The sequence below is a fragment of the Hyperolius riggenbachi genome, chromosome 7, assembly GCF_040937935.1.
Source record: "Hyperolius riggenbachi isolate aHypRig1 chromosome 7, aHypRig1.pri, whole genome shotgun sequence".
NCBI lineage: Eukaryota > Metazoa > Chordata > Amphibia > Anura > Hyperoliidae > Hyperolius > Hyperolius riggenbachi.
The window spans coordinates 191,994,802-192,020,030 of NC_090652.1; the positions used below are offsets into that span (position 1 = coordinate 191,994,802).

The window sequence follows — 25,229 nt, forward strand, 5'->3', positions numbered from 1 at the left end:
CATGGGAACCACGGTTGAGTCCCATCTCGGCTCTGCCTTCGTCATTGTTCTCCAGACTAGATACAAGATATGATATGCCGGTGTGGGTCGGAGCCTTGCATGTATTAATGACCGTGCGGGCTCCCACCTGCTATGGCGGCACACTTTAATAACTTCGCTGGCTCAAATTATATATAATGGCTCCAGTAATAGCTCAATGGTTCAGTTACTGTTACTTAAGTACACCTCCTGACCATGTTGGTTAGGTGTTGCTGGGCAGCGGACCCTATATGACTCATCAGTCCGCCCCATCTCTCTCCTGTTATATATTAGTGTGAAGCATTGTCACACTCTAGCGTAAAACATCACGCTCTCTTTACCTTTACAATAAAGGGATAAAGTTGTTACGTTAATTTTTTGTTAAGGGATCCAAGCTACTCTGGACCTGTTGTTAAGGTGTAGCCGGGTGGGTAATTGGGGGTGGGTTTTCTCTGTTGTAATCTTACAGATGATAACTAATGAAGTATCTTTAATTGCCATGTTTTCTGTTAACTACATCATCTGGAGTAAAGACTTTTCTTCTCTTTCTTCGGCCTGGTCTCTTGTCCCTCTCTCTCACGGGATGCCCCGTTTTGAATTGTCTTTGATAATAACTATGGATGATATAACCTATTATCCGGTTAAAACATTCCTCCTGCACCCAAAATGACTGATGCTAAAATAGTTTCCTGGAATGTCAGAGGGCTCAATTCCAAAATCAAACGATTGTTGGTGTTTGATTTTTTTGAAAAGGCATAATCCACATATTTGCCTTCTACAAGAAACACACCTTCAAGGAAGTAGAGTGCTCGCGCTCAAGCGACCTTGGATCGCGCATTCCTACCACTCCACCTATTCCTCCTATGCCAGAGGAGTTTCAATTCTAATCAATAGGAATCTCCCCTTTCAATTGAATGCTCTTAAAATAGACCCAGGGGGTAGATACATTATCCTCAATGCTACATTAAATAATGAATCTTTAACTATAGTTAATGTGTACTTCCCCCCCCCCCCCCCCCCCCCCCCCCCCCCAGCGGACATGCAAATTCTTAATAAAATATTCACGCTAATTACTCAAATGCCATCCCAAAAAGTGTTAATAGGAGGCGATTTCAACTTAGTTCATGACCCCATACTGGACAGACTTAAAACCTCACCCAGAGATAATCCAGAATTTAGTAAATGGATAGAAGCGTGCAAACTGACAGATATGTGGAGATGGAAACATCCAAACCTACGGGCGTATTCATGCCACTCAGCTACGCACGGATCCCTCTCTCGCATTGACTTGGGGTTGGCATCAATGGACCTACTGTCAATGGTGGTGAGTGCGGAATTTCTGGCTCGCGGCATTTCAGATCATGCTCCATTGGAGATGGTTCTGAGAACAGGACTGAGACAAGGTGACAGATTATGGAGACTATCAGGGCACTGGATAGTTGACCCGACTATAGACGATATCATTAAAAGAAAATCCCGAGAATACTGGTCCATTAACTCTGACACAGCCTCACCGCAAGGGGAATGGGACGCCTTCAAGGCATACTTGAGGGGCCATTACGTGAGCGCTATAAAGATAGCTAGATCTCAAACACATGCACTCATCCAATGGAAAGAACAAACAGCATTAAAACTTGAATCTGAATATATTCTCTCATCAGATACAACAATATATAGAAACTGGCAATTAGCCCTACAAGAGCTTGAGGTATACAGAGTCAACGCAACTAAAAAAAAGATTATTAAACCAAACACAACGAATATTTGAACAAGGTGATAGGAATGACAGTATGCTGGCGTGGCTAGCAAAAGACACCCCGCCTACTGGTACTATCCCACTGCTACAAACAGAGGACCAGACAATGACCTCTGACCCAGACATAATTAACAGAACTTTCCTTAACTACTATGAAAACTTATATAAAAGCAAGGATCTTCTGACTGGCGCTGAAATCCACGATTATCTGCAAGGGATCACTCTCCCTACTCTAACCACAGATGACTTGACAATGCTAGAAGCACCACTCAGTATAGATGAAATCTGATTCCATTCTAGATTTACAACCTGGGAAAACACCTGGGATGGACGGGTTCCCTGTGGAATTCTACAACAAATATCATAAAATCATAGCTCCCAAGCTGAAAACCACCCTACAATCCTCCTTTAACCAGCCTGGCGGTATGGACGAGCTCAGCTCGTCCATCACCGCCGGAGGCTGCCGCTCAGGCCCTGCTGGGCCGATTTGCTTCAAATAAAGAGCAGCACACGCAGCCGGCACTTTGCCAGCCGCGTGTGCTGCCTGATCGCCGCCGCTCTGCGGCGATCCGCCGCGAGCAGCGGCGAAAGAGGGTCCCCCCAGCCGCCTGAGCCCAGCGTAGCCGGAACAAAAAGTTCCGGCCAGCGCTAAGGGCTGGATCGGAGGCGGCTGACGTCGATGACGTCACTCCGCTCGTCGCTATGGCGACGATCTAAGCAAAACAAGGAAGGCCGCTCATTGCGGCCTTCCTTGTTTGTTCTGGGCGCCGGAGGCGATCGGATGAACGCCTCCGGAGCGCCCTCTAGTGGGCTTTCATGCAGCCAACTTTCAGTTGGCTGCATGAAATAGCTTTTTTTTTTTATTAAAAAAAAACCCTCCCGCAGCCTCCCTGGCGATCTTATCAGAACGCCAGGGTGGTTAATAGAGGTTATCTGCCGCCCTCCATGTCGGAGGCACTAATAGTTGTCATCCCCAAGCCAGATAAAAATCCAATACACTGTACTTCGTATCGCCCTATATCACTTCTCAACGTAGATGCTAAAATCTTAGCTAAAACTTTAGCAACTAGGCTCAGTAAAATCATTAACAAACTAATACATTGTGACCAGTCAGGTTTCATACCAGGCAAGGGCACCGATATTAATATTCGCAGATTACTTACTAATCTATCCACTTTACATTCTAACACAGGGAGTAGGGTGATAGCCTCATTCGACGCAGAAAAGGCATTTGACTCAGTTGAGTGGGGCTATCTCATAGCTGTTCTACAGAAATTTGGATTTGGGGGTAACTTTATTTCATGGATACAACTTTTATATGCTGGCCCTACTGCTCGGGTTAAAACGGGAAATGTTATCTCAAATACTTTTAAGCTGGGTAGAGGTACTAGGCAGGGATGTCCCTTATCGCCAACACTCTTCGCTCTAGCAATGGAGCCCATTGCAGCATACATAAGACAGTCGGGAGATGTACAGGGATTAAGAATTGGAAACCTGGAAGAAAAAATTTCTTTATATGCTGATGACGTACTTCTATATCTTAACGACTCAACCCATTCATTAAAGGAAGCCCTTCGTCTCTTCAATGTCTTTAGCTCCCACTCTGGTGTCAAAGTTAATTGGTCCAAGTCAATTCTTTTCTTACTAGACGACAATCCCCAATTTAATTCTAACTCTGATATACAACTCCAAAAAGTCTCTCAATTTAAATACTTGGGAATACAAATCACTAAAAACCTTAATTCATATAAATACTTAAACATAGACCCCCTAGTTCGTAGCCTTAGAGGATAAATGTAAAGCATGAAACAACCTGCCACTTACGCTTATTGGCAGAATCAATCTTATAAAAATGATACATCTCCCTAAATTTCTCTACTTTTTCAGACAATGCCCGATCTGGCTTCCTAAATCCTTTTTTCACAAGCTGGATACCATCATGCTTAAATTTACATGGGCAGGAAAACAGTCAAGAATTGCGTTAGAGACCATTCAACTTCCAAAAAATAGGAGGCCTAGCAATGCCTAATCTTCAAAAATATTACTGGGCCTCAGTCCTAGTTACCACGCGCTGGTGGTTTTCACAAGACCATCAGAACCCTGCAGTTAACACAGAGGCAGCGATTCTTGGTTCGTACGAGCAGCTCACCAACTTCCCCTACAGGGGACCTAAATCCAACCCAGACGCTACTAAGCTTATGGCAACGACGTGGAAGACATGGAGGGCGGCTAGGGCTTCACTCCCGAATACGTCTACGCTATCTCCTTACACACCACTATGGGGCAACCCACAATTACCCCACTTTCTCTCCATACCAGATCCAATAATATGGGCAAAATATGGTATAAAAAATATCTCGCACATTCAGAACAACCAGTCTATACTCCCTTTTAGTGAACTTAAAAGACAGTTCAATCTCCCTAATAAACACCTATTTAGGTACCTACAATTAAGACACGCATATAATACTCAATTTACTACCCAAGTCCCACTACTAGAAATGGACTCTCTTGAGCAGTTATTACTGACCAAAACATTGCCCAAAACATTGTCGGCTATATACATTGAGCTGCTAACCATGAATAACAATAAGCTAGACTTAACTTTACAGAAATGGACAAAAGACATTGCCGACCTGGATAGAGATGACTGGGACATGATACTAGAAGAATACCCGAACACAGTTGTATCAGCTAGAGACCATCTACAACAAATTAAGTTTCTACATAGAATTTATCTAACGCCAGAGTGAATGCACAAAATTAGCAATGCTAATTCAGACAGATGCTGGAGGTGCCAGATACAACTTGGCAATTATATACATATTTTTGGACATGCCCCTCTATTGTCCCGTTCTGGAAAGAGGTATTAAAAATAATTAATACTCTCCTTCATACTACCCTCTTATTAGAACCTCTCCTAATGCTGTTAGGGCATTTGGGAGAAACATCCTTAAACACCAACAGCTTGTGCGTATACTTTGCTTTCAGGCTAGGAGACAAATCCTTCTGAGTTGGAAGCAACCCTCAGTTCCCACACTGGGTAAATGGGCCAAGGCAATAAACAAATTACTACCCTTATATAAAACCACCTTCTTGAATAGGAAGTGTCCCAAGAAATATGGCAAGATATGGGGGGTTTGGGAGAGCAGAATCTTGGATTCCACAGATCCAAACTTTATTCCTATCTTGGATTAAAACATTGAACTCAAATATCAGATTTCGAGGCTGACCGTGGCTTCTGGGGGGGGCAAGAGACAGGCTTTTTCTTCTCTTCTTTGTCTTTTCTTCTACTGTGCTAATCTTTTTACTTTACTCTCATTCTCTCTATACTATCTTTTAAAAGAGCACAGTTAGTTCCAAAACCCTATGCAACTATCCGGCAATCCTAATCTCTGTAACAATTAATATACTATGTTATACTGATATTACCTGGAGAATCACAAACCTATTGCCTTGTAAATGCATCACTAGGATTGTATTAATAGCTACGCTGTACTCCTTGCATTGTATTGTCTCAGTTGTATGTATAAAACTCAATAAAATTTAACTGTTAAAAAAAAAAAAAAAGAACTTCAACAGGTGTTTGGAACAGCGTTTGATCTAAACCCTGAACAACTTCTGCTGGGATGTCTGGCTGAAAATGCACTTTCCAGTCACAAAATGCAGGCCTACAGGTCCCTTATAGCATATGCTAGAAAAATGATTATACTCCGATGGAAGCAACCTTTACCTCCCACCAAAAAAGACTGGTCTTCATATGTTCATAAAGATCTAGCTATCATTAAGCCCATATACCTTAAAAGAAAATGCCCTGAAAAATTTAAAAAAATATGGTCCTGCTGGATCTCACACTACAAGCTCAAATTTGATGACTGAAAACTAGTGTGTTACCACGATCCCTACTGGAGTTTCGCGGGGAGACACACCCGAGTCAGGTCTTTGTTCTTTTGATATAACTGTTTGTTATCCTGTGTTATGTTTCTTATTGGAATTATGGACCAAAGCAGGAAGATATCAGGTTATTACCTATGCACCTAACCGGAATGTAGAATAGCTATGTCAACAGTTATGTTATAAATGTTTTGGTGCCGCCACGGTTGGCAGGCACAGCTGTTTCTGTTTTTCTATGAAAAATTTTCAATAAAAAATATACTTTCAAAAAGAAATGCACTCTGTGTGACCCAGCACCCGTGCCACAACAGATTGCACTCACCGGACTTAATTACTGCTCAATCACAAACCGCATAGACTGCAGAAATTATGCACGACCACTGTTCAGTTCCTTGCTTGCTTCAAACCATAATACACATCCGCCTCCTTGAGTCCGGTGAGTGCAATCGGTTGTGGCACGGGTGCTGGGTCACACAGTACATTTCTGGACTAGTAATACTGCACTATTACCCTTTTGCTTGTTTTGAGGACTACTGATGGTTAATGAGATTACAAATTGATGTTTCTGAACAAGTGATTGTATAACGGATGATCCATGCTTTTATGCTGCTTGTCAGAGCAGCACCAACATCTGGTGAGCGCATTGCACAAACCTTTTGTGGGTGACAATTTTTAACTTGCATGAGAGGGTGGTGGTGCATAATAGTTGAGAAGATACTACACTATTGTTAACTTTTCTTCTACTTTTATTTTCATGTCCTATCTGAGGAGTAATTCGTATCAGTGTGAATGCTTGGTGAAGATAGTGGGTGTCATGTGAAGGCTGTATGCAGGTGTGAGTACTGGGTGCAATGTTAGGCCTGGGTGCAGATACTTGGTGTCATGTGAGTACTGGTTGCCAACTATGGGGGTAAGGGGTGTGGGTGGATGTTGGGCGAAGTAGAGATCAGAAGACATCAGTGTGGGTGCTGCAGGAAGGGGAAGTAATTGGGGGTGCTGGGGGAGGGAGAGGTCACTAGAGGTGCTGGGGGAGGGAGAGGTCAGTTTCGGTGCTGAGGGAGGTCACTAGGGGTGCTGCTGGGGAAAAGAAGGGTGCCATTGTGAGTGGTCACTGTGGATGCTGGGGGGAGGCAGGATCACTGCAGTGCTAATACTGGGGTGGGAGAGGTCAGTATGGGTTCTAGGTGAAGGGAGAGGTCACTATGGGTGCAGGGTTAAGGGACAGGTCACTGTAAATGCTGGGGAGGGGAGAAGTCACTGCTGTCAGGGAGACACCATCTTACCTGCTCCCACACAGCTGCAGGGATGGTTACACTAGGAATCCTGTATGGTACCTCTTTACTGTGTCCTAGATGGGGAGGAGCTTCCAGTGGGTAGGGCTTACCAAACTTGGTGGGTGGAGCTTATCATGACCATGGGCGGGGCTTATTTTTCACAGTCAAAGGGGCCTTTTAGTCCCCCTGCACGTGCCTGCTTTTTAGCCCCAGCCCCCCCTTTGTGTTTACTGTTACGAGTACGAGTTGTCTGCTGTAAGTTGGACATTTCTAACTCTGGACAGAATAAATGGAAATTACAATTAACGGACAATAAATAGTATAAGAAATAGTCATTGAATTGGAGTGTTTGTGTGATTTTGGGTACATTGAAAATATTGTTTGTGTACCCAAGCCAAAGTTCGGATGCAAAAGGAGATACTTACCTAAAGAGAGGAAAGCCTCAGGATACTATTTAGGGCTTCCCTCAGTGCTCTGATGTCCCCTGTCGCTGAGCGCAGCCCCCTTCGGTGATCATATTGGGGCCGTGCTGCTCCTCTTTTTGCAGTGTGGCCACACAAGCCTGCGTGCGCAGTAAGGCAGAGCCACTTGTGTACGAGCAGCTCCATGCTACTGCGCATGCATGGCCGTGCTCGCGCGGCTACTGCAAAGCCACTTGTAATAGAGGAGGAGCTCGGCCCTGATCTGGAGGGGAGCCTTGCTCTGCAATGGGAGGCGAGGGCACCGAGGCTTCGCTCTCTTCACGTAAATATCTTAGTGATCCCGAGCCAAAGCTCGGAATCAAAATAAGTGTGTTTATGTATATATAGTGTCTAAGGTCTGGTACACATCATGCAGTTTTCACTTCCGATCTTTTTTTTTTTTCTTTTCGATCTAATAAATTAGTTTGTGCAGAAGATGTGGGGGTGGGGCAGAAAATGTAATTTTACATCAAATTTACGGGGGGGGGGGGGGGGGGTGGATTGGAAGAGAGAATATTTTACATTGCATTATTTTTACTTTACAGAAGGGGGGGGGGGGGGCAAAGAGGTGTACAACATAAATTGCATTAAATGGAAGATTTAGTACAGAAAATGATCAGTGAGCTTTCAATGGCCAATGTAAAAAAACTAACTTGTCTGGTTCTGATAACTGAATCCATGAGTAAATGTCATCAATTAACAAATTTATTGGTAAGCCAGGGAACAGCAGGAGGTTACAATGTGTGAAAGTTTGTATGGCAAATGCTTCTAGGGCTCATAGCTAATCATAAAGCATAGGTTTCTAGGGCTCATGGTTTATCATAAAACCTAATGAAGCAGATCTCATTATATTGTCTAAAGAACTTGCATATTGTCCTACAAAACCCTTTAATAAGCTGGAATTTTGCTACGATATGGAGGTTTTCATTAGAATGCAGCTAAAGGAATTTTTTCATGACTGCACAATGTGGAAGGGGTGTCGCAGCACCCTAAGGCCAAAAGGCACAGGGAACAAAAACTGGAGCCCAATGGTGCAGTATGTTAAGACAAAAGGGTTGTGAAGGTCAGATGTCAAATTACTACTCACAAGGACGGGTTGCAAGGGGCAACCAACCACAGGAAACAGGTGGAGATAATAAACCCGACTCCACTCGGGGTGGCCCACCCGGACCTCGATGCGATTGCTCTTCTTAAGAAAAAGGACTGTGAACTTCTGTGGTGGACCCACAGGTGTTCTGTCTGAACGCCTACAACAGGGGATGTTGGGGGGGTATGTAAAGCACAATTAAAGGAAAAGAGGCGCCCTGGTGCATATAAAATAGATTAAAACCAGTTTAAAAACGAATACGATGAGGAGGCTTACCTCAATAACGAAATTCTTGTGTGAATAAAATTTTTATTTAGCACAGGCAAAGCGTTTTGCGTCTGAGTCTTCCTCAGGCCAATTACAGTGCCTAAAACAACAATTGAAACTCCTCAATACATACAATCTTCTTATGTGTAGAGAGCACAATAACCAACATAGAATACATATACTGTTCATATCATACCATGAAACATTCCTTTCATAAATCAACCAATGGTAATACATGCTATACTAAAAGCATATGTGTCTCACAACCAAGGGCACACTTAACTCTATCTGGCTTGCATAGTAGTCAAAGTCAAAACACAGGATTATTTATAATGGATGTCCATAGGACCATAGCTGGGTACACATGGTACAATTTTCCGTCAGATCAACGGATCAAACAAATAATTTCCGATGGCCCTATCGGAATGTGATCGATAACTCATTCGATTTTGATTAGTTATCAATGGACAAATCAATCGTATTATCGACCGGGAACACTTTTTTTATATCTACATAGGATGCAGCTTCTTATCAGATCACCTGTCGATCTGATGAAAAATTGTACTGTGTGTATGAGGCTTAAGTACAAGAGACAACTGAGGGCTCTTATGAAACCACTCCCAGCTGCATCACAACATCTCCTGGAACGAATACCAGACACACTTCATGTGGGCATTTTCTACATGCTACCCAAGATACAGAGGTAATCCAGGGTGACCTATAGTTTATGGTATCTGCATCCTAACAGAGAGCATCTCAAGATGGCTGGATAGTATTCTGAAGCCCCTGGTGAGTAATACGGGATACCACAGACCTCCTGAGGAAATGGGGGTGTGTGGGCCCACTCCCAGAGGGGACTATCTTGGCTACCATGGATGTTGGAAGCACTCCCTGCCAAATGCCCACTGGGGGTGTTCCTGCCCTGCAGGGAGGAAGGAGAGCGTTTACCATAGCAGCGTGTATACCGGAGGTAATTCCTTCGGCATATGCGCTGCTATAAGCTGCTGTCCTCAATTCACTGTCTGCAGCGCTGCCTTCGGGTCGCGATCTGAGATCTGCTCGAATGGCGAGGGAACACGGTGAGAATTTCCTTCTCCAGGAGGTGTCCGCCACTTGTTTCAAGAAGTTCAACTAGCGGCGGCCAGGGAGGGAGGGGTGGGCATAATGCTGCTGTGACCCCCGTCTGAGGAAGCAGTGCCACCTGGCCTTATGTGCGGCATGGGTCTTAAACTTGGCACAGTTGGTCACTGGCTGACTGGGATTAATATTCAGGAAAGTGGGTGGAGCCTACAACAGCCAATCAAGATTCACGTGTTGATTTTCAAGAGGAATATTTAGTTAATGCCAGAGGCCTCAAACTACGCTAGAGCCCATATGCAATTTTAACTTTTTCTCCTAAGTTTTCTCCTAGGTGATGATTTTTCATTTTCAGTTTAAAATCACTTTTTTCGAACTTTGCAATGGAAAAAGTAGGGTTTCTGGCAACACTACAGGGCAGTTACCTGACTCAAATGGTAACTGAACCAGCTAGGGGAAATACGTTACTGGATTTGATCATTTCAAATAGACCACATAATGTATCAAATGTGCAGGTTCAAGAACATTTGGGAAATAGTGATCACAACATGATAACGTTTGATCTGGTGACTGATAGGCCGCAGGGCAGCGGGACAACTAAAACTATGAATTTTAGTAAAGCAAAGTTCAATCAACAAGGCACTGTTTGGTGAACTGGGAGAATGTACTACAAGGGAAGGACACTGAAAGGAAATGGCAAGCTTTAAAAATTATTCTCAGTCAATATTGTAGTAAATATATCCCATATGGAAACAAAACGTCTAGAAAAAAGGCCTCAATGGATGAATAAAAAGGTTAGAGATAAAATGAAGTGGAAAAAGAATGCCTGTAAGTTCCAAAACAGAAGGGGACCGGGGCTACATTAAGCAATTATAAGGAGTGCAATAAAAGTTGTAAAAAAGAAATTAGGCTGGTAAAGATTGAAGCTGAAAATCAAATCGCTAGGGATATCAAATCTAACCCAAAGAAGCTTTACAAGTACATCAAAAGTTGACTGTATTGGACTCCTAAAGGTTGAGGGTGGGAACTCAATGGTGGATGACCATGGTAAGGCAGAGTTATTAAATGCTTTCTTTGCTTCTGTCTTCACAAGGGAAACATCACTGTTGCAAATTACAGATGCAGAAGAGTCTCAATCTTCCAGTTGTAATATTAAATATTTAACGCAGGAAGAAGTGAAGGCAAGTCTAAATAAATTAAAAATAGATAAGGCACTTGGCCCGGATGACCTACATCCTCGGGTCCTAAGGGGAATTAAGTTCAGTTGTCGATAAACCCCTTTATCTTATCTTTTGTGACTTTCAACTGGCAGCGTTCCAACAGATTTTACAGCCCACGTTTTCCCATTATTTAAGAAGGGCAAAAAAAATCAGATTCAGGAAATGATCGACCTGTAAACTTAACATCAGTTGTGTGCAAACTATTTGAGGGGTTACTAAGAGGTACTATACAAGCATCAGCATGGGTTTACTAAAGACAGGTCTTGTTTGACTAACATGCTCAGCTTTTTTAGGAGGTAGTGAACGTTAATGTAGATATTGGGAATGCTGTAGATGTGATATACTTGGACTTTGCAAAGGCCTTCAACACTATTCCCCACAAAAGTCTGGTGCAAAAGTTGAGGATGCAGGGACTGGGGAAGAGTCTGTGCATGGATAGGGAACTGGCTAATGGATAGAAAACAGAATCGTGGTCAATAAATCCTATTCAAAATGGGTGACTGTTAGCAATGGGGTCCCACAGTGGCCAGTACTGGGTCCAGTGCTCTTCAATTCATTTATTAAAGAGAACCTGAGTTAGGTTTTACAAATCCTAATTGCATATAGACGCTTGGTCTGCATATAATGCCCAGCCTCTGTTGCTTTATTATCTCCCCCCAGGCCCCCCATGCGCTCTGCTGTGCCCACCAAAGTAAACCGCTGTGCTAGCGACACACAGCGTGTCGCCAGCAGGCTGTTTACATGTACAGTGGAGGAAATAATTATTTGACCCCTCACTGATTTTGTAAGTTTGTCCAATGACAAAGAAATGAAAAGTCTCAGAACAGTATTATTTCAATGGTAGGTTTATTTTAACAGTGGCAGATAGCACATCAAAAGGAAAAATCGAAAAAATAACCTTAAATAAAGGATAGCAACTAATTTGCATTTCATTGAGTGAAATAAGTTTTTGAACCCCTACCAACCATTAAGAGTTCTGGCTCCCACAGAGTGGTTAGACACTTCTACTCAATTAGTCACCCTCATTAAGGACACCTGTCTTAACTAGTCACCTGTATAAAAGACACCTATCCACATAATCAATCAATCAAGCAGACTCCAAACTCTCCAACATGGGAAAGACCAAAGAGCTGTCCAAGGATGTCAGAGACAAAATTGTAGACCTGCACAAGGCTGGAATGGGCTACAAAACTATTAGCAAGAAGCTGGGAGAGAAGGTGACAACTGTTGGTGTGATTGTTCGAAAATGGAAGGAGCACAAAATGACCATCAATCGACCTCGCTCTGGGGCTCCACGCAAGATCTCACCTCGTGGGGTGTCAATGGTTCTGAGAAAAGTGAAAAAGCATCCTAGAACTACACGGGAGGAGTTAGTGAATGACCTCAAATTAGCAGGGACCACAGTCACCAAGAAAACCATTGGAAACACATTACACCGCAATGGATTAAAATCCTGCGGGGCTCGCAAGGTCCCCCTGCTCAAGAAGGCACATGTGCAGGCCCGTCTGAAGTTTGCCAATGAACACCTGCATGGTTCTGTTAGTGACTGGGAGAAGGTGCTGTGGTCTGATGAGACCAAAATAGAGCTCTTTGGCATTAACTCAACTCGCTGTGTTTGGAGGAAGAAAAATGCTGCCTATGACCCCCAAAACACCATCCCCACCGTCCTCAAGCATGGGGGTGGAAACATTTTGCCTTGGGGGTGTTTTTCTGCTAAGGGCACAGGACAACTTAATCGCATTAACGGGAAAATGGACGGAGCCATGTATCGTGAAATCCTGAACGACAACCTCCTTCCCTCTGCCAGGAAACTGAAAATGGGTCGTGGATGGGTGTTCCAGCACGACAATGACCCAAAACATACAGCAAAGGCAACAAAGGAGTGGCTCAAGAAGAAGCACATTAAGGTCATGGAGTGGCCTAGTCAGTCTCCGGACCTTAATCCAATAGAAAACCTATGGAGGGAGCTCAAGCTCAGTTGCACAGAGACAGCCTCGAAACCTTAGGGATTTAGAGATGATCTGCAAAGAGGAGTGGACCAACATTCCTCCTAAAATGTGTGCAAACTTGGTCATCAATTACAAGAAACGTTTGACCTCTGTGCTTGCAAACAAGGGTTTTTCCACTAAGTATTAAGTCTTTTATTGTTAGAGGGTTCAAAAACTTATTTCACTCAATGAAATGCAAATCAGTTGCTATCTTTTATTTAAGGTTATTTTTTCGATTTTCCTTTTGATGTGCTATCTGCCACTGTTAAAATAAACCTACCATTGAAATTATACTGTTCTGAGACTTTTCATTTCTTTGTCAATGGACAAACTTACAAAATCAGTGAGGGGTCAAATAATTATTTCCTCCACTGTATACTGACATTCTCGACGCTCCCCCGCCTCCTCTGTCGCCACTCCTCGCCCGCGTCCCTTCCCTCCCTGCTGATTGGAGGGCAGGGACAAGGGCGGGGAGCGGCGACATGGAGGAGGCGGGGGAACAGCGAAAATGACCGTATACATGTAAACAGCCTGTTGGCGACACGCGCTGTGTCGCTAGCACGGTAGTTCACTTTGGGGGGCACAGCGGAGAGCAGGGGGCCTGGGGGAAGATAATATAGCAAGAGGCTGAGCATTTTATGCAGACCCAGCCTCTGTATGCAATTAGGATTTGTATAACCCACCTCAGGTTCTCCTTAATGATATAGTAGATGCAGTAGAAAGCAATGTTGCTATTTTTGCAGATGATACAAAATTGTGCAGAATAATCAATTCTCAAGAATAAGATAGTGACATATTGTAACAGAATCTTGATAGGATGGCTATATGGGCGCATAAATGGCAGATGAAATTCATTGTTGATAAATGTAAAGTCATGTATTTTCGGTCATACCAATGGTCTAGCACAATACAATATAAACTGGATACAGATGGGGATATCAAACTTGGAGAAGGACTTAGGAGTAATAATCAACAAGTTAAATAATCATATTCAATGCCAAGCCGCTACAGCTAATGCTAATGAAATTTTGGGATGCATTAAAATGGAAATAAAAACTTGAGATGCTACCATAATATTGCCCATTTAACTCTCTAGTAAGGCCACATCTGGAATTTGAAATGTAGTTCTGGGCACCACATTACAGGAAAAATATTGCAGTTTTAGAGCAGGTGCAGAGACGAGCAACAAAATTGATACGAGGGATAGAAGGTCTCACGTACCAAGAAAGGTTAAATAAACTGGGTTTTAGTCTAGAGAAAAGACGCCTTAACAGGGCCGCGGGAACGGCTCTTGCCAGTTTTTTTTTTTTGTTGTTGTTTTTTTTTAACATGTAGCTAGCCTACATGATTCCCCCCTCCCTGCGGCATCCCTCCCACCCCTCCGATCGCCGCCGGCGCAAAGACCCGTCCGGAAATCCTGTTCTGAACGGGATTTCCTTGAGGGCTTCCCCTGTCGACAGGGAGTCCCGATACACCCCTCAGCGCTGCCTGGCACTGATTGGCCAGGCAGCGCACTGGTTCTGGGGGGGGGTCCTGTATTGCGGCGGATCGGCGGCGATCAGGTAGGACACGCAGCAAGCAAAGTGCGTGTTTTAAAAAAAAAAGTATTCAAATCGGCCCAGCGGGGCCTGAGCGGTGACCTCCGGCGTCTCTGGACAAGCCTAGCTTGTCCAGAACGCCAGGGAGGTTAAAGGGGATCTAATTAACCTGTATAAATACATCAGAGGGCAATATAAAAGCTTGGCAGATGAGCTTTTTGTCCCTAGGCCTTCACAAAGGAGTAGAGGACATGATCTGCGCATGGAGTAAAAACGGTTTAGCCATTTAGGAAAGGGTTTATTTACAGTAAGTGATTAAGATGCGGAATGCAGTGCCACACAAAGTAGTTAAGGCAAATTCTATATCTGCATTTAAAGGGGGCTTAGATGCTTTCCTTGCATTGAAAGACATCCATGGCTATAATTACTAGGTAATGGTGGTGGTCCAGGAATTTTTGATTGCAATCTGGAGTTGTGAAGGAATTTTTCCCTTTTGGGGCTAATTGGACCATGCCTTGTAAGGGTTTTTCACCTTCCTCTGGATCAGCAGGGATATGTAAGGGAGCAGGCTGGAGTTGTACTTTGTTTTCTGGTTGAACTCGATGGACATTACTTTTTTTTCAACCCAAATAACTATGTAAATAAATAACTTTTACAGCAAATTTTCACCTACGTTTTACATAGAGTATTAGTTTGCTTGCTGGTGGTTTAGAAAGCATTTTATTGTAAGTTGTGAAAATATCACTTTGAACTCCACACACCTGAGTTTTCTCCAAATTCAGAAAAGGGGATGGAGCCACAATTAGATTTGTTGCTTGAACTGCTCCCATGCTCACATTGTCGATGCCAAGGACTCCAAAGGTCAAAGACATCGTCATTGAGAAACTGTGTGTTAAGGTTATAAAAAGTGGGCAGAGCCAACAACCACATTTTTAAATGGGAATTTTTTTAATTTTAGCCATTCTTGTGCTCTTAAAGTGGACCTGAACTCAGAACTCCTCTATGCTCTAAAACAAAGGCGCCAACACTTTTTTTGGCTTGTGAGCTACTTTAAAAAATTAGCAAGTCAAAATGATCTACCCATGTACAATTTTAGGAGCACATTTGTATATACAGAATGGAAACTGTAGTGGGGTCGGGATCTACCATGAAGTCCTTCCGATCTGGGCACCCCTGCTCTAAAAGATACACCACAGCATAATAACCTGTAAACAAAAAACGTATCTGTTTTTACAGCAGATACAAATCCTGAAATAAATTTGCAGTTTCTACTTCCTGATTCATGGAAGTACACATTGTTTACAGCCTGTGCTTTCAAATTGGCTTATCTGCTTATCTGCCATTGGCAGTCATGTGACACAGGAGAGGATCACATTACAACTTGGGATTGGACACAAATGAGTGGGAATTGAAAAGCTAAACTCTTTAAAGTCAGGGTGCATTTCTCGGTTTACCTTCTGTCCTGAGCAAGAGTTCAGGTCTACTTTAATGGCAGGGTTCTCAAACTTTGCACAGCTTTTCACTGGGTGACTGTGATTAATATTCAGGGTGGAGCCTACAACATTCAATCAAAAATTAATCTATTGGGGTTTATTTTAAGGGGAGTATTTAAATTGCTGAATATACCTGCTACAGTGGATCACTGGGTTTTGAAATGGGGCAGAGCCACAAACGGCCAGTCAGATTTGTTTGATTTTAATGGGAACATTTCAACTGCATCCGTTCTCACGTTCTTGATGCCAAGGACTTCAAGGCTCACAAACTTGGTCATTGACTGACTGTATGTCAAGGTTAGAAGAACAGTAAACAAATACATACCCAGGCAACACGGGTCTTCAGCTAGTAAATAATATTGATGTCACGCTATCATGGTTTTAGGTGTTTTACCTGAATGCTAATTCTGTTAGTATAATTTTGATTCTGTAATGTTTTAATTTTTTTGTTTTTCAATTTTAGGATTCAGTGATGCTGAATGGTTTTGGTACCGTTGTTAATGCTCTTGGGAAGAGAGTTAAACCGTATTTGCCCCAAATATGCGGTACTGTGTTGTGGCGTTTGAACAATAAATCCGCTAAAGTGAGACAGCAGGCAGCTGATCTGATATCTCGCACTGCTGTCGTCATGAAAACCTGTCAAGAAGTATGTATTTTAATATTTTTCTTTTCATTTTCAGTGTTTATTCTTTGCATCCTAACTTTTCCCTTTGTTTTAAATCTAGGAAAAATTAATGGGGCACCTTGGTGTCGTCTTATACGAATATCTTGGAGAGGAATATCCTGAAGTTTTGGGAAGCATTTTAGGAGCTCTAAAGGCTATTGTCAATGTTATAGGTAAATGTGATTCTACATGATCAACTTTTCATATACTTACAAGTAATGCCTAGAGGGATAGTGAATCAGATACAAATGATTCTTAAGGTGGTCATACACTGGTCGATTTGCCATCAGATCGACCAACAGATAGACCCCTCTCTGATCGAATCTGATCAGAGAGGGATTGTATAGCTGCCTTTACTGCAAACAGATTGTGAATCGATTTCACTATGAAACTGGTTCACAATCTGTGGAGCTGCCGCGCCCCCCCCCCCCCCCCCCCCCCAACCCTGATCCGGCCGGCGCGAGTTTCCTGGTCTGCGCTGTCTCTTCTCCGCTCTGGCCTCCAGGGCTACAACTTCACTTTACTTCCTGCCGGGGGAAGTTTGAACAGTAGGGGGCGCTCTACTGTTTAAACTTCCTTTCGGGACAGGAAGTAAGTGAAGCCAGCGGAACCCAGCACTGAGAAATTACTGCGGGGACATGTGCCGGCGGAACAGGTAATGTATTGCCGCTAGCGTCGGTCGTCGGACATTCGAACGCCGCTATCGATGCACTCCCAACCCGCCGGCGATCAAGTGAAATCTTCCGCACGGACGGATCGACGGGAACGACCGATTTCGGGTGGAAATCGATTGTTCGGTCAGCGTTTGCGCAACTATTTCACAGCAGATTCGATCACAGTGATAGAATCTGCTGTATATCGGTGAGAAAATCGTTAAGTGTATGGGCCCCTTTAGTTATTACAGGTTTATGGAAAATGTATGCATCTTGAAAGTAGACCAATCCAATAATGCCTATATTTGCATTTAAAAACTTGCATATTTCGGCATCCTTAGTAATGATCTAAAGCACCACTAGCTGAAAAACTTTATGTATCCATACAGTAGGAAAATGTTGACAAGTGTGAATATATATATATATATATATATATATATATATATATATATATATATATATATATATATATATATATATATATATATATATAGGGTTGCAAAAGTATTTGGCCCCCTTGACGGTTTCCACATTTTGTCATATTACTGCCACAAACGTGAATCAATTTTATTGGAATTCCACATGAAAGACCAACACAAAGTGGTGTACACATGAGAAGTGGAACGAAAATCATACATGATTCCACACATTTTTTTACAAATACATAACTGCAAAGTGGTGTGTGCATAATTATTCGGCTACCTTTGATCTAAATGCAGTCAGTTGCCTGTAGACATTGCCTGATGAGTGCTAATGACTAACTAGAGTGCACATGTGTGTAATCTAATATCAGTACAAATACAGCTGCTCTGTGAAGGCCTCAGAGGTTGTCTAAGAGAATATTGGGAGCAACGACACCGTGAAGTCCAAAGAACACACAAGACAGGTCAGGGATCAAGTTATTGAGAAATTTAAAGCAGCTTAGGCTACAAAAAGATTCCAAAGCAATCATTCAGAAATGGAAGGAGTATAGCACAACTGCAAACCTACCAAGACAAGCCATCCACCTAAACTCACAGGCCGAACAAGGAGAGCGCTGATCAGAAATGCAGTCAAGAGGCCCATGGTGACTCTGGACGAGCTGCAGAGATCTACAGCTCAGGTGGGAGACTCTGTCCATAGGATAGGACAGCTATTAGTCATGCACTGTACAAAGTTGACCTTTATGGAAGAGTGGCAAGAAGAAAGGCATTGTTAACAGAAAGCATAAGAAGTCCCGTTTCCAGTTTGCCACAAGCCATGTGGGGGACACAGCAACCATGTGGAAGAAGGTACTCTGGTCAGATGAGACCAAAATGGAACTTTTTGGCCAAAATGCAAAACGCCATGTGTGGCGGAAAACTAACACTGCACATCACTCTAAACACACCATCCCCACTGTCAAATATGGTGGTGGCAGCATCCTGCTCGGGGGGTGCATCTCTTCAGTAGGGACAGGGAAGCTGGTCAGAGTTGATGGGAAGATGGATGGAGCCAAATACAGGGCAAACTTGGAAGAAAACCTCCTGGGGACTGCAAAAAACTTGAGACTGGGGCGGAGGTTCACCTTCCAGCAGGACAATGACCCTAAACATAAAGCCAGGGCAACAATGGAAGGGTTTAAAACAAAACCTATCTGTGTTAGAATGGCCCAGTCAAAGTCCAGATCTAAATCCAATCGAAAATCTGTGGCAAGATCTGAAAACTGCTGTTCACACACTGTCCATCTAATCTGACTGAGCTGGAGCTGTTTTGCAAAGAATGGGCAAGGATTTCAGTCTCTAGATGTGCAAAGCTGGTAGAGACATACCCTAAAAAACTGGCAGCTGTAATTGCAGCAAAAGGTGGTTCTACAAAGTATTGACTCGGGGCTGAATAATTACGCACACCCCACTTTGCAGTTATTTATTTGTAAAAAATGTTTGGAATGATGTATGCTTTTCGGTCCACTTCTCGCATGTACACAACTTTGTATTGGTCTTCCACGTGGAATTCCAATAAAATTGATGCATGTTTGTGGCAGTAATGTGACAAAATATGGAAAACTTCAAGGGGGCCGAATACTTTTGCAACCCACTGTGTATATATTATTGCATATGTGTATAATGCGTATGTATATATGTCTGTGTATTATTTATATTGTATTTTTATCATTCATTTTTTACAGGTATGCATAAAATGACTCCTCCAATAAAAGACTTGTTGCCAAGACTTACACCTATTTTGAAAAACAGGCATGAGAAAGTTCAAGAGAACTGCATTGATTTAGTTGGACGGATTGCTGATCGGTATGTAAAATTTTAACTTCAGTAGCCAAGTTGTTAGGATATTAAGTTGTATTTTTTCTTCTTTCTCTTCAGTGGCAAAAAGCAGTATGTGCTGTTTGCTGATACTGTCATTTTTTTCAAAATGTCTTCATTAAAATACTTCTCTGTCACAATGCTGATGACAGAATTTTATTGAACATACCTGTCTGGCCAGCTGAACCCTATAGCTGCTTTCTCGTTAGGCTAGGTTCACACAGAACGCAGCCTGTAAAGGCAGGAACGCACATTGCACCATGGTGCATGATAGATTTAAACACATGAATAACTTTATCTCCCAGCATGCATTGAGCTGGCCAGGGAAGCTACATCTAGTGGCCAAGGATGCTCTTCACATCGCAGCCACTTGAAACCTCCAGGTCTGCGGCATTGACCACTGGAAGATGATGGATGCCCTCATGGATGGGGTGCTACGAAGCAGCTCCTCTTAGACACCTTCATTTAATTGTTAGCGCTCAAATCTATGAATTATTGACCCTTTTTATCTCTTTCCTGCTCTCAGAAGCCATTTACTGACAGGAAAGTGTTTTTTGGTTGTAATTACTTATCAGTGAGGGTTATGCTATATTCTGACCCAGTCCGACCTGGTCCTGACCCAGACAGAAACTGTCACTTGCATACCTGATGTTTAACTCTTTCAGGCATAGAAAGAAAAAAAGGAACACAGCCTAGTTATCTGTGTGCTTGGCACTGTACATACACGTCTATCTCATGTCACATGTCACCTCGGTTGTCCTTTAAGGCAACATTTTAGGGCAAGGATGGTTTCTCATAATAGCAACAGTTTGAATTATGTAGGTGGTGGGAAGTACAGTGTCATATCCACAATGGTAAGGAGCGCTTGTGGGATTCTAGCTGTACTGTTCACCCTGATGGGGGATATCGCCTGTGGTCAAAACTCTCAAGAACGATTGACAAAAGCACCATAACATGTATTGCCCTCTAATCAGGGCTTCCTCGGATGGTGGAAAAGAAGCCCTGATTGGAGGGCAATATGTTATGGAGACTGGTGTATGACGTTATACTCTGGGAGAGGAGCCAAGAAGCCCAAAGAGCCAAGAAGCCCAAGTCACGCCACACTGAGCATCCGGCTAGCCTGTGAACTCCATGACTTACTCTGACTGAGATCAAGAGCAGCGTGTTGGACTGCTGAGATGGAGATGTACAGTCATGTGTATGTCACTGGTGGTGAGAGCCTGCACGGGCGCAAACTTTAAAGTTAACGGAGATGGCAACAACTAAAGATTTGATACTTACCCGGGGCTTCCTAGTGCTGGCCAGCCCCTATGCGAACATGCGATGGAGGTATGTGTGGTTGGACAGAATGATTCACAGCCTGCTGTGTATTACCTCACATATATGTATATAATCACTATTTGCCCTTGATTTTATGGGGTTGGGGGATAGGGTTTTTCAGAACTTCTTGTTTTGTACCACAATAAAATTGACTGTTTTGAAGATTTCTGTGGTGTTTGGTAATAGGATGTACAGTGCATAAGGACTACAGAGGAGTCGTGGAGCAGACCAAAACTTCTGTTTGTATGAGCCACCATATAAAGCTTATATGATGCAGTCTGCCCCAGGCAGCACTTGAGCCTGCAAGACAGACAAAGGTAATCTTCCCCAGAAGCAGAAAGGTTACTGATGGCTGAAACCCACTTAGAAGCCTTTTCTAAGTGCTAGTGATTTGAAAAAGCTCTTACTAATGCAATGCTATGGGGATTTTTTATTAAATGACATTGCTCAAGTGTGATCACACTAATAGCATTACATTAGCAAGAGCTTTTCATATCACAAAGCGCTCAGAAAAGCGCACCAAGTGGGTTCCAAACCTCGAGGAGATAAGACCTTTAGCTTAATTACCTTATACCTAGACTAAAGCCCCATACACACGCTCAACAGTGGTCTTTTATGCAGCACTATTGTTGAACAACTTTTGTTGCGAAACAAGTTGAAACCGCTAAAAAAAAAAGTATTTTGCTATTGTTCAAAAAGCCGATAAGAAGTCAATCCAACTGTTGGATTGACCTTTTATCAGTCTTATCAGCTTTTTGAACAGTAGCAAAAGACTTTGTGTTAGCTGTTTCAACTTGTTTCACAACAAAAGTTGTTCAACAATTGTGCTGCATAAAAGACCGCTGTTGAGGGTGTGTATGGGGCTTAAAGAGAACCTAAACTGAGAGGGATATGGATGTTTCCTTTTAAACCATACCAATTGCTTGGCAGTCCTGCTGATCTGTTTGATTGCAGTAGTGGCTGAATCGCACACCTGAAACAAGTATGCAGCTAATCCAGTCTGACTTCAATCAGAGCACCTGATCTGCATGCTTGTTGAGGGGCTGTAGCTAACAGTATTAGAGACACAGGATCAGCAGGAAAGTCAGGCAACTGGTATTGTTTTTAAAGGATAAATCCATGTCCATCTCAGTTTAGGTTCCCTTTAAGGTCTTATGCCATAAATGTTAATGTGACATAGGCCAGTATACTGCTTTCCTTCTAGGAAAACCATAGGATTTGTGTGTTTTTTGTTTGTTTTGGTTTGGTTTTTTTATGGGATGAGCACATGAGCTTTTCATACTGACCTCCACCCTTTACTGCTCAGGACTCTCTCCTCCCTAGGAATACAGAGCTGTGATTGATATTAAAATGGGGTTTTAATAAAATCACTTTGTTTGCTATTTAAGAGTTTTGATTGTTTTTTTCTATATTGTATTTCTCTTAACTGCTTCTTTTTTGTTCTACTTTTATCAGGGGAGCAGAATATGTTTCCGCAAGAGAGTGGATGAGGATTTGCTTTGAACTTTTAGAACTGCTGAAAGCACATAAGAAGGCAATCAGAAGAGCTACTGTTAACACTTTTGGCTACATTGCCAAAGCTATTGGGTAAACTTTTTTTTATTTTGTTTAGTAAAAAAAGAAAAAGTATCTAAACATGAACAATACAATTTGATTGTTGAAAATGTTCAAACTTCAATATTACATGCATACAATGCACTAATTTGTACTAATCGACAATTTACATTTTGCCAATATACAATTTTAACTTTCTTATACAAGTGGGGTTCTCAAGAAACATCCTTAACCACGCTTCTCCTTTTTTAAAACACATTCAGGTTCTCTAATCACAAAGAGGATCTAATGTACTAACCCTAGTCGGGTTATTTAATCTGATGAAAATTGATGCTGCCAAGTGCATGCTCCATCAATTTTCAATTTATGTATTAATGCTCTAGCAGATGGAATATAGAGTAATGTTACCATCTTTGCATATGTATAGAAAATACAAAAATTATGCAGAATTATAAAACATTAAGCAAGATAATGACATTTTACAACAGGATCTTGACAGCATGCCCATATGGGCAGACAAGATGGCAGATGAAAGTTAATGCAGGCAAATTTAAGGTCATGAACCTTAAATGTGCCAATGGTAGTGCACCATATAAGAAAAATGGCATACAACTAGGAACATCAGACCTGAAGTACTTGGGAATGCTGGTTGATGACCTGTCAGGCAACCATAATCAATGCCAAGCAGCAACAGCAGCATTTCTCTAGGAGCAAATGTTGTGTCTCCTGGCACTGGATGCCATCTTGGTGGTTAAATGCATGGGGATTTGTGTTTTTTTTTTTTTTTTTTGTGGGATGAGCACATGAGACAACGGTCCATGCTGTGGCCCGCTAGTTTGTCTGCCTCACTTTGCCAGGCTTTTCGGAGCACTGCAACCCTCTAGAGATGACGCGAACCTCCGATTTTCGATTCGTGAACCTCGAACGTGGACATGCGAAAAAAGTTCGGGTTCGTGCGAACTTTCGAACCTCAATAGACTTCAATGGGGAGGCGAACTTTGAAAACTAGAAACATTTATGCTGGCCAGAAAAGTGATGGCAAAGAGGTTTCAAGGGGTTTAACATCTGAGTTTTTGCATGGAGGAGTGGGATACACGCCAAAAGTCCCGGGGAAAAATCTGGATTTGAAGCAAAGCAGTGTTTTAAGGGCAGAAATCACATTGCATGCTAAATTGGAGGCCTAAAGTGCTTTAAAACATCTTGCATGTGTATACATCAATCAGGGAGTGTAATTAGAGTACTGCTTCACACTGACACACCAAACTCACTGTGTAATGCACCGCACACAGCTGTTTGTGTAGTGACGGCCGTGTTGGACTGGTGCGCACCATGGCGAGAGCCGTGCCATAGCCGGCGGTCATTGCTTCATTGTGATACGCAAGCCCCTTCACCGCAGCAAGGTAACGATCATGAAGGGGAATTGACACATGTACATGCCTTTTGTTTTGTTGCAGCTGCAGTGCAGCCAGAAAAATTAGGCAGGCATGTACGCGCACAAGAAAAATGATTATAGCAAAGGCCTTAAAAATTCAGGAATCCGCCTGGAGTCCTGGACCCTGTTGGTGGTTGCGGAGAAGGCAGTCAAGCGGCCTGCAGACAGAGATGCTGTGTGGGGACCGACTTAGTCTTGGGGCAGGCAGTCACATGGCGTGCAGGCAGAAATGCTGTGTGTGGGGACTGACTTAGTCGTCGGGCTGGCAGTAGCCCTCCGGGATCCATGCCTTTTATTTTGATAAAGGTGATGTACTGAAAACTTTTTTGACTTAGGCGACTTCTCTTCTCAGTGACTATGCCTCCAGCTGCGCTGAATGTTCTTTCTGACAGGACGGTTGAGGCAGGGCAAGACAGCCACGTACTCCCTGCTTGCCAGCAGTCACCAGGTTGACCCAATGGGCTGTGTAAGTAATGTACCTGCCCTGACCGTGCTTGGCAGACCAGGCATCCGTGGTCAAATGGACCCTTGACCCAACGCTGTGTGCCAGAGATGACACCACTTGTCTTTCAACTTCACGGTACAGTTTGGGTATCACCTTTTTTGAGAAATAATTGCGGCCTTATATCTTCCACTGCGGTGTCCCAGTGGCCACAAATTTTCGGAATGCCTCAAAGTCCACCAGCTGGTATGGTAACAGCTGGCGAGCTAACAGTTCTGCCAAGCTAGCTGTCAGACGCCGGGCAAGGGGGTGACTGGCAGACATTGGCCTCTTCCGCTCAGATTTCCCTCAAGGACACCTGGCTGCTGCTGTGGGCAGAGGAGCAGGAACCGCTTAAGGTGAGAGGTGGAGTGGAGGAGGTTGGCTGTGATTGTGAAGGTGCAAGGGAGAAAGCGGCTGAAGATGATGCACCTGAAGGTGTGTGGCTTTGCTTTTGTGTGCTGCTTTTCCTCTGGTGCGCTTCCCATTGCAGTTTGTGCCTTTTCTCCATGTGCCTTCATAAGGCAGTTGTCCCTATGCGGTTGTTGACCTTTCCATGGCTCAATTTTTGGCGGCAGAGAGAACAGATGGCATTGCTCTGATCTAAGGCAGACACACGAAAAAAAATGGTGGCATCAGCAGCTGTTGTTGAAGGGCATGTTGGCTGGCTGTCCATAGGTGGTGATACATGGCGCCGGACACTGCCACCAGCTTTTTCTGAAGACGAGCGGTTCTTGCCTTTCTTATGATTGCTAACTCAGTAAAGAACCAGC

The 25,229-nt window shown here is 43.1% G+C and overlaps 1 protein-coding gene across 3 annotated transcripts in view; it reads left to right on the forward strand.

Moving 5' to 3' along the window:
- The window catches only part of SF3B1 (splicing factor 3b subunit 1), a 315,589-nt gene that overhangs the window by 239,587 nt on the left and 50,773 nt on the right, over positions 1-25,229 (forward strand). For all 3 annotated transcript variants that reach the window (XM_068244953.1, XM_068244952.1, XM_068244954.1), the window contains 4 exons: positions 16,537-16,719; positions 16,799-16,910; positions 19,537-19,657; positions 22,445-22,576. In XM_068244953.1, coding sequence (XP_068101054.1) covers positions 16,537-16,719; positions 16,799-16,910; positions 19,537-19,657; positions 22,445-22,576 — 548 coding nt within the window. The remainder of the gene's footprint in view (positions 1-16,536; positions 16,720-16,798; positions 16,911-19,536; positions 19,658-22,444; positions 22,577-25,229) is intronic.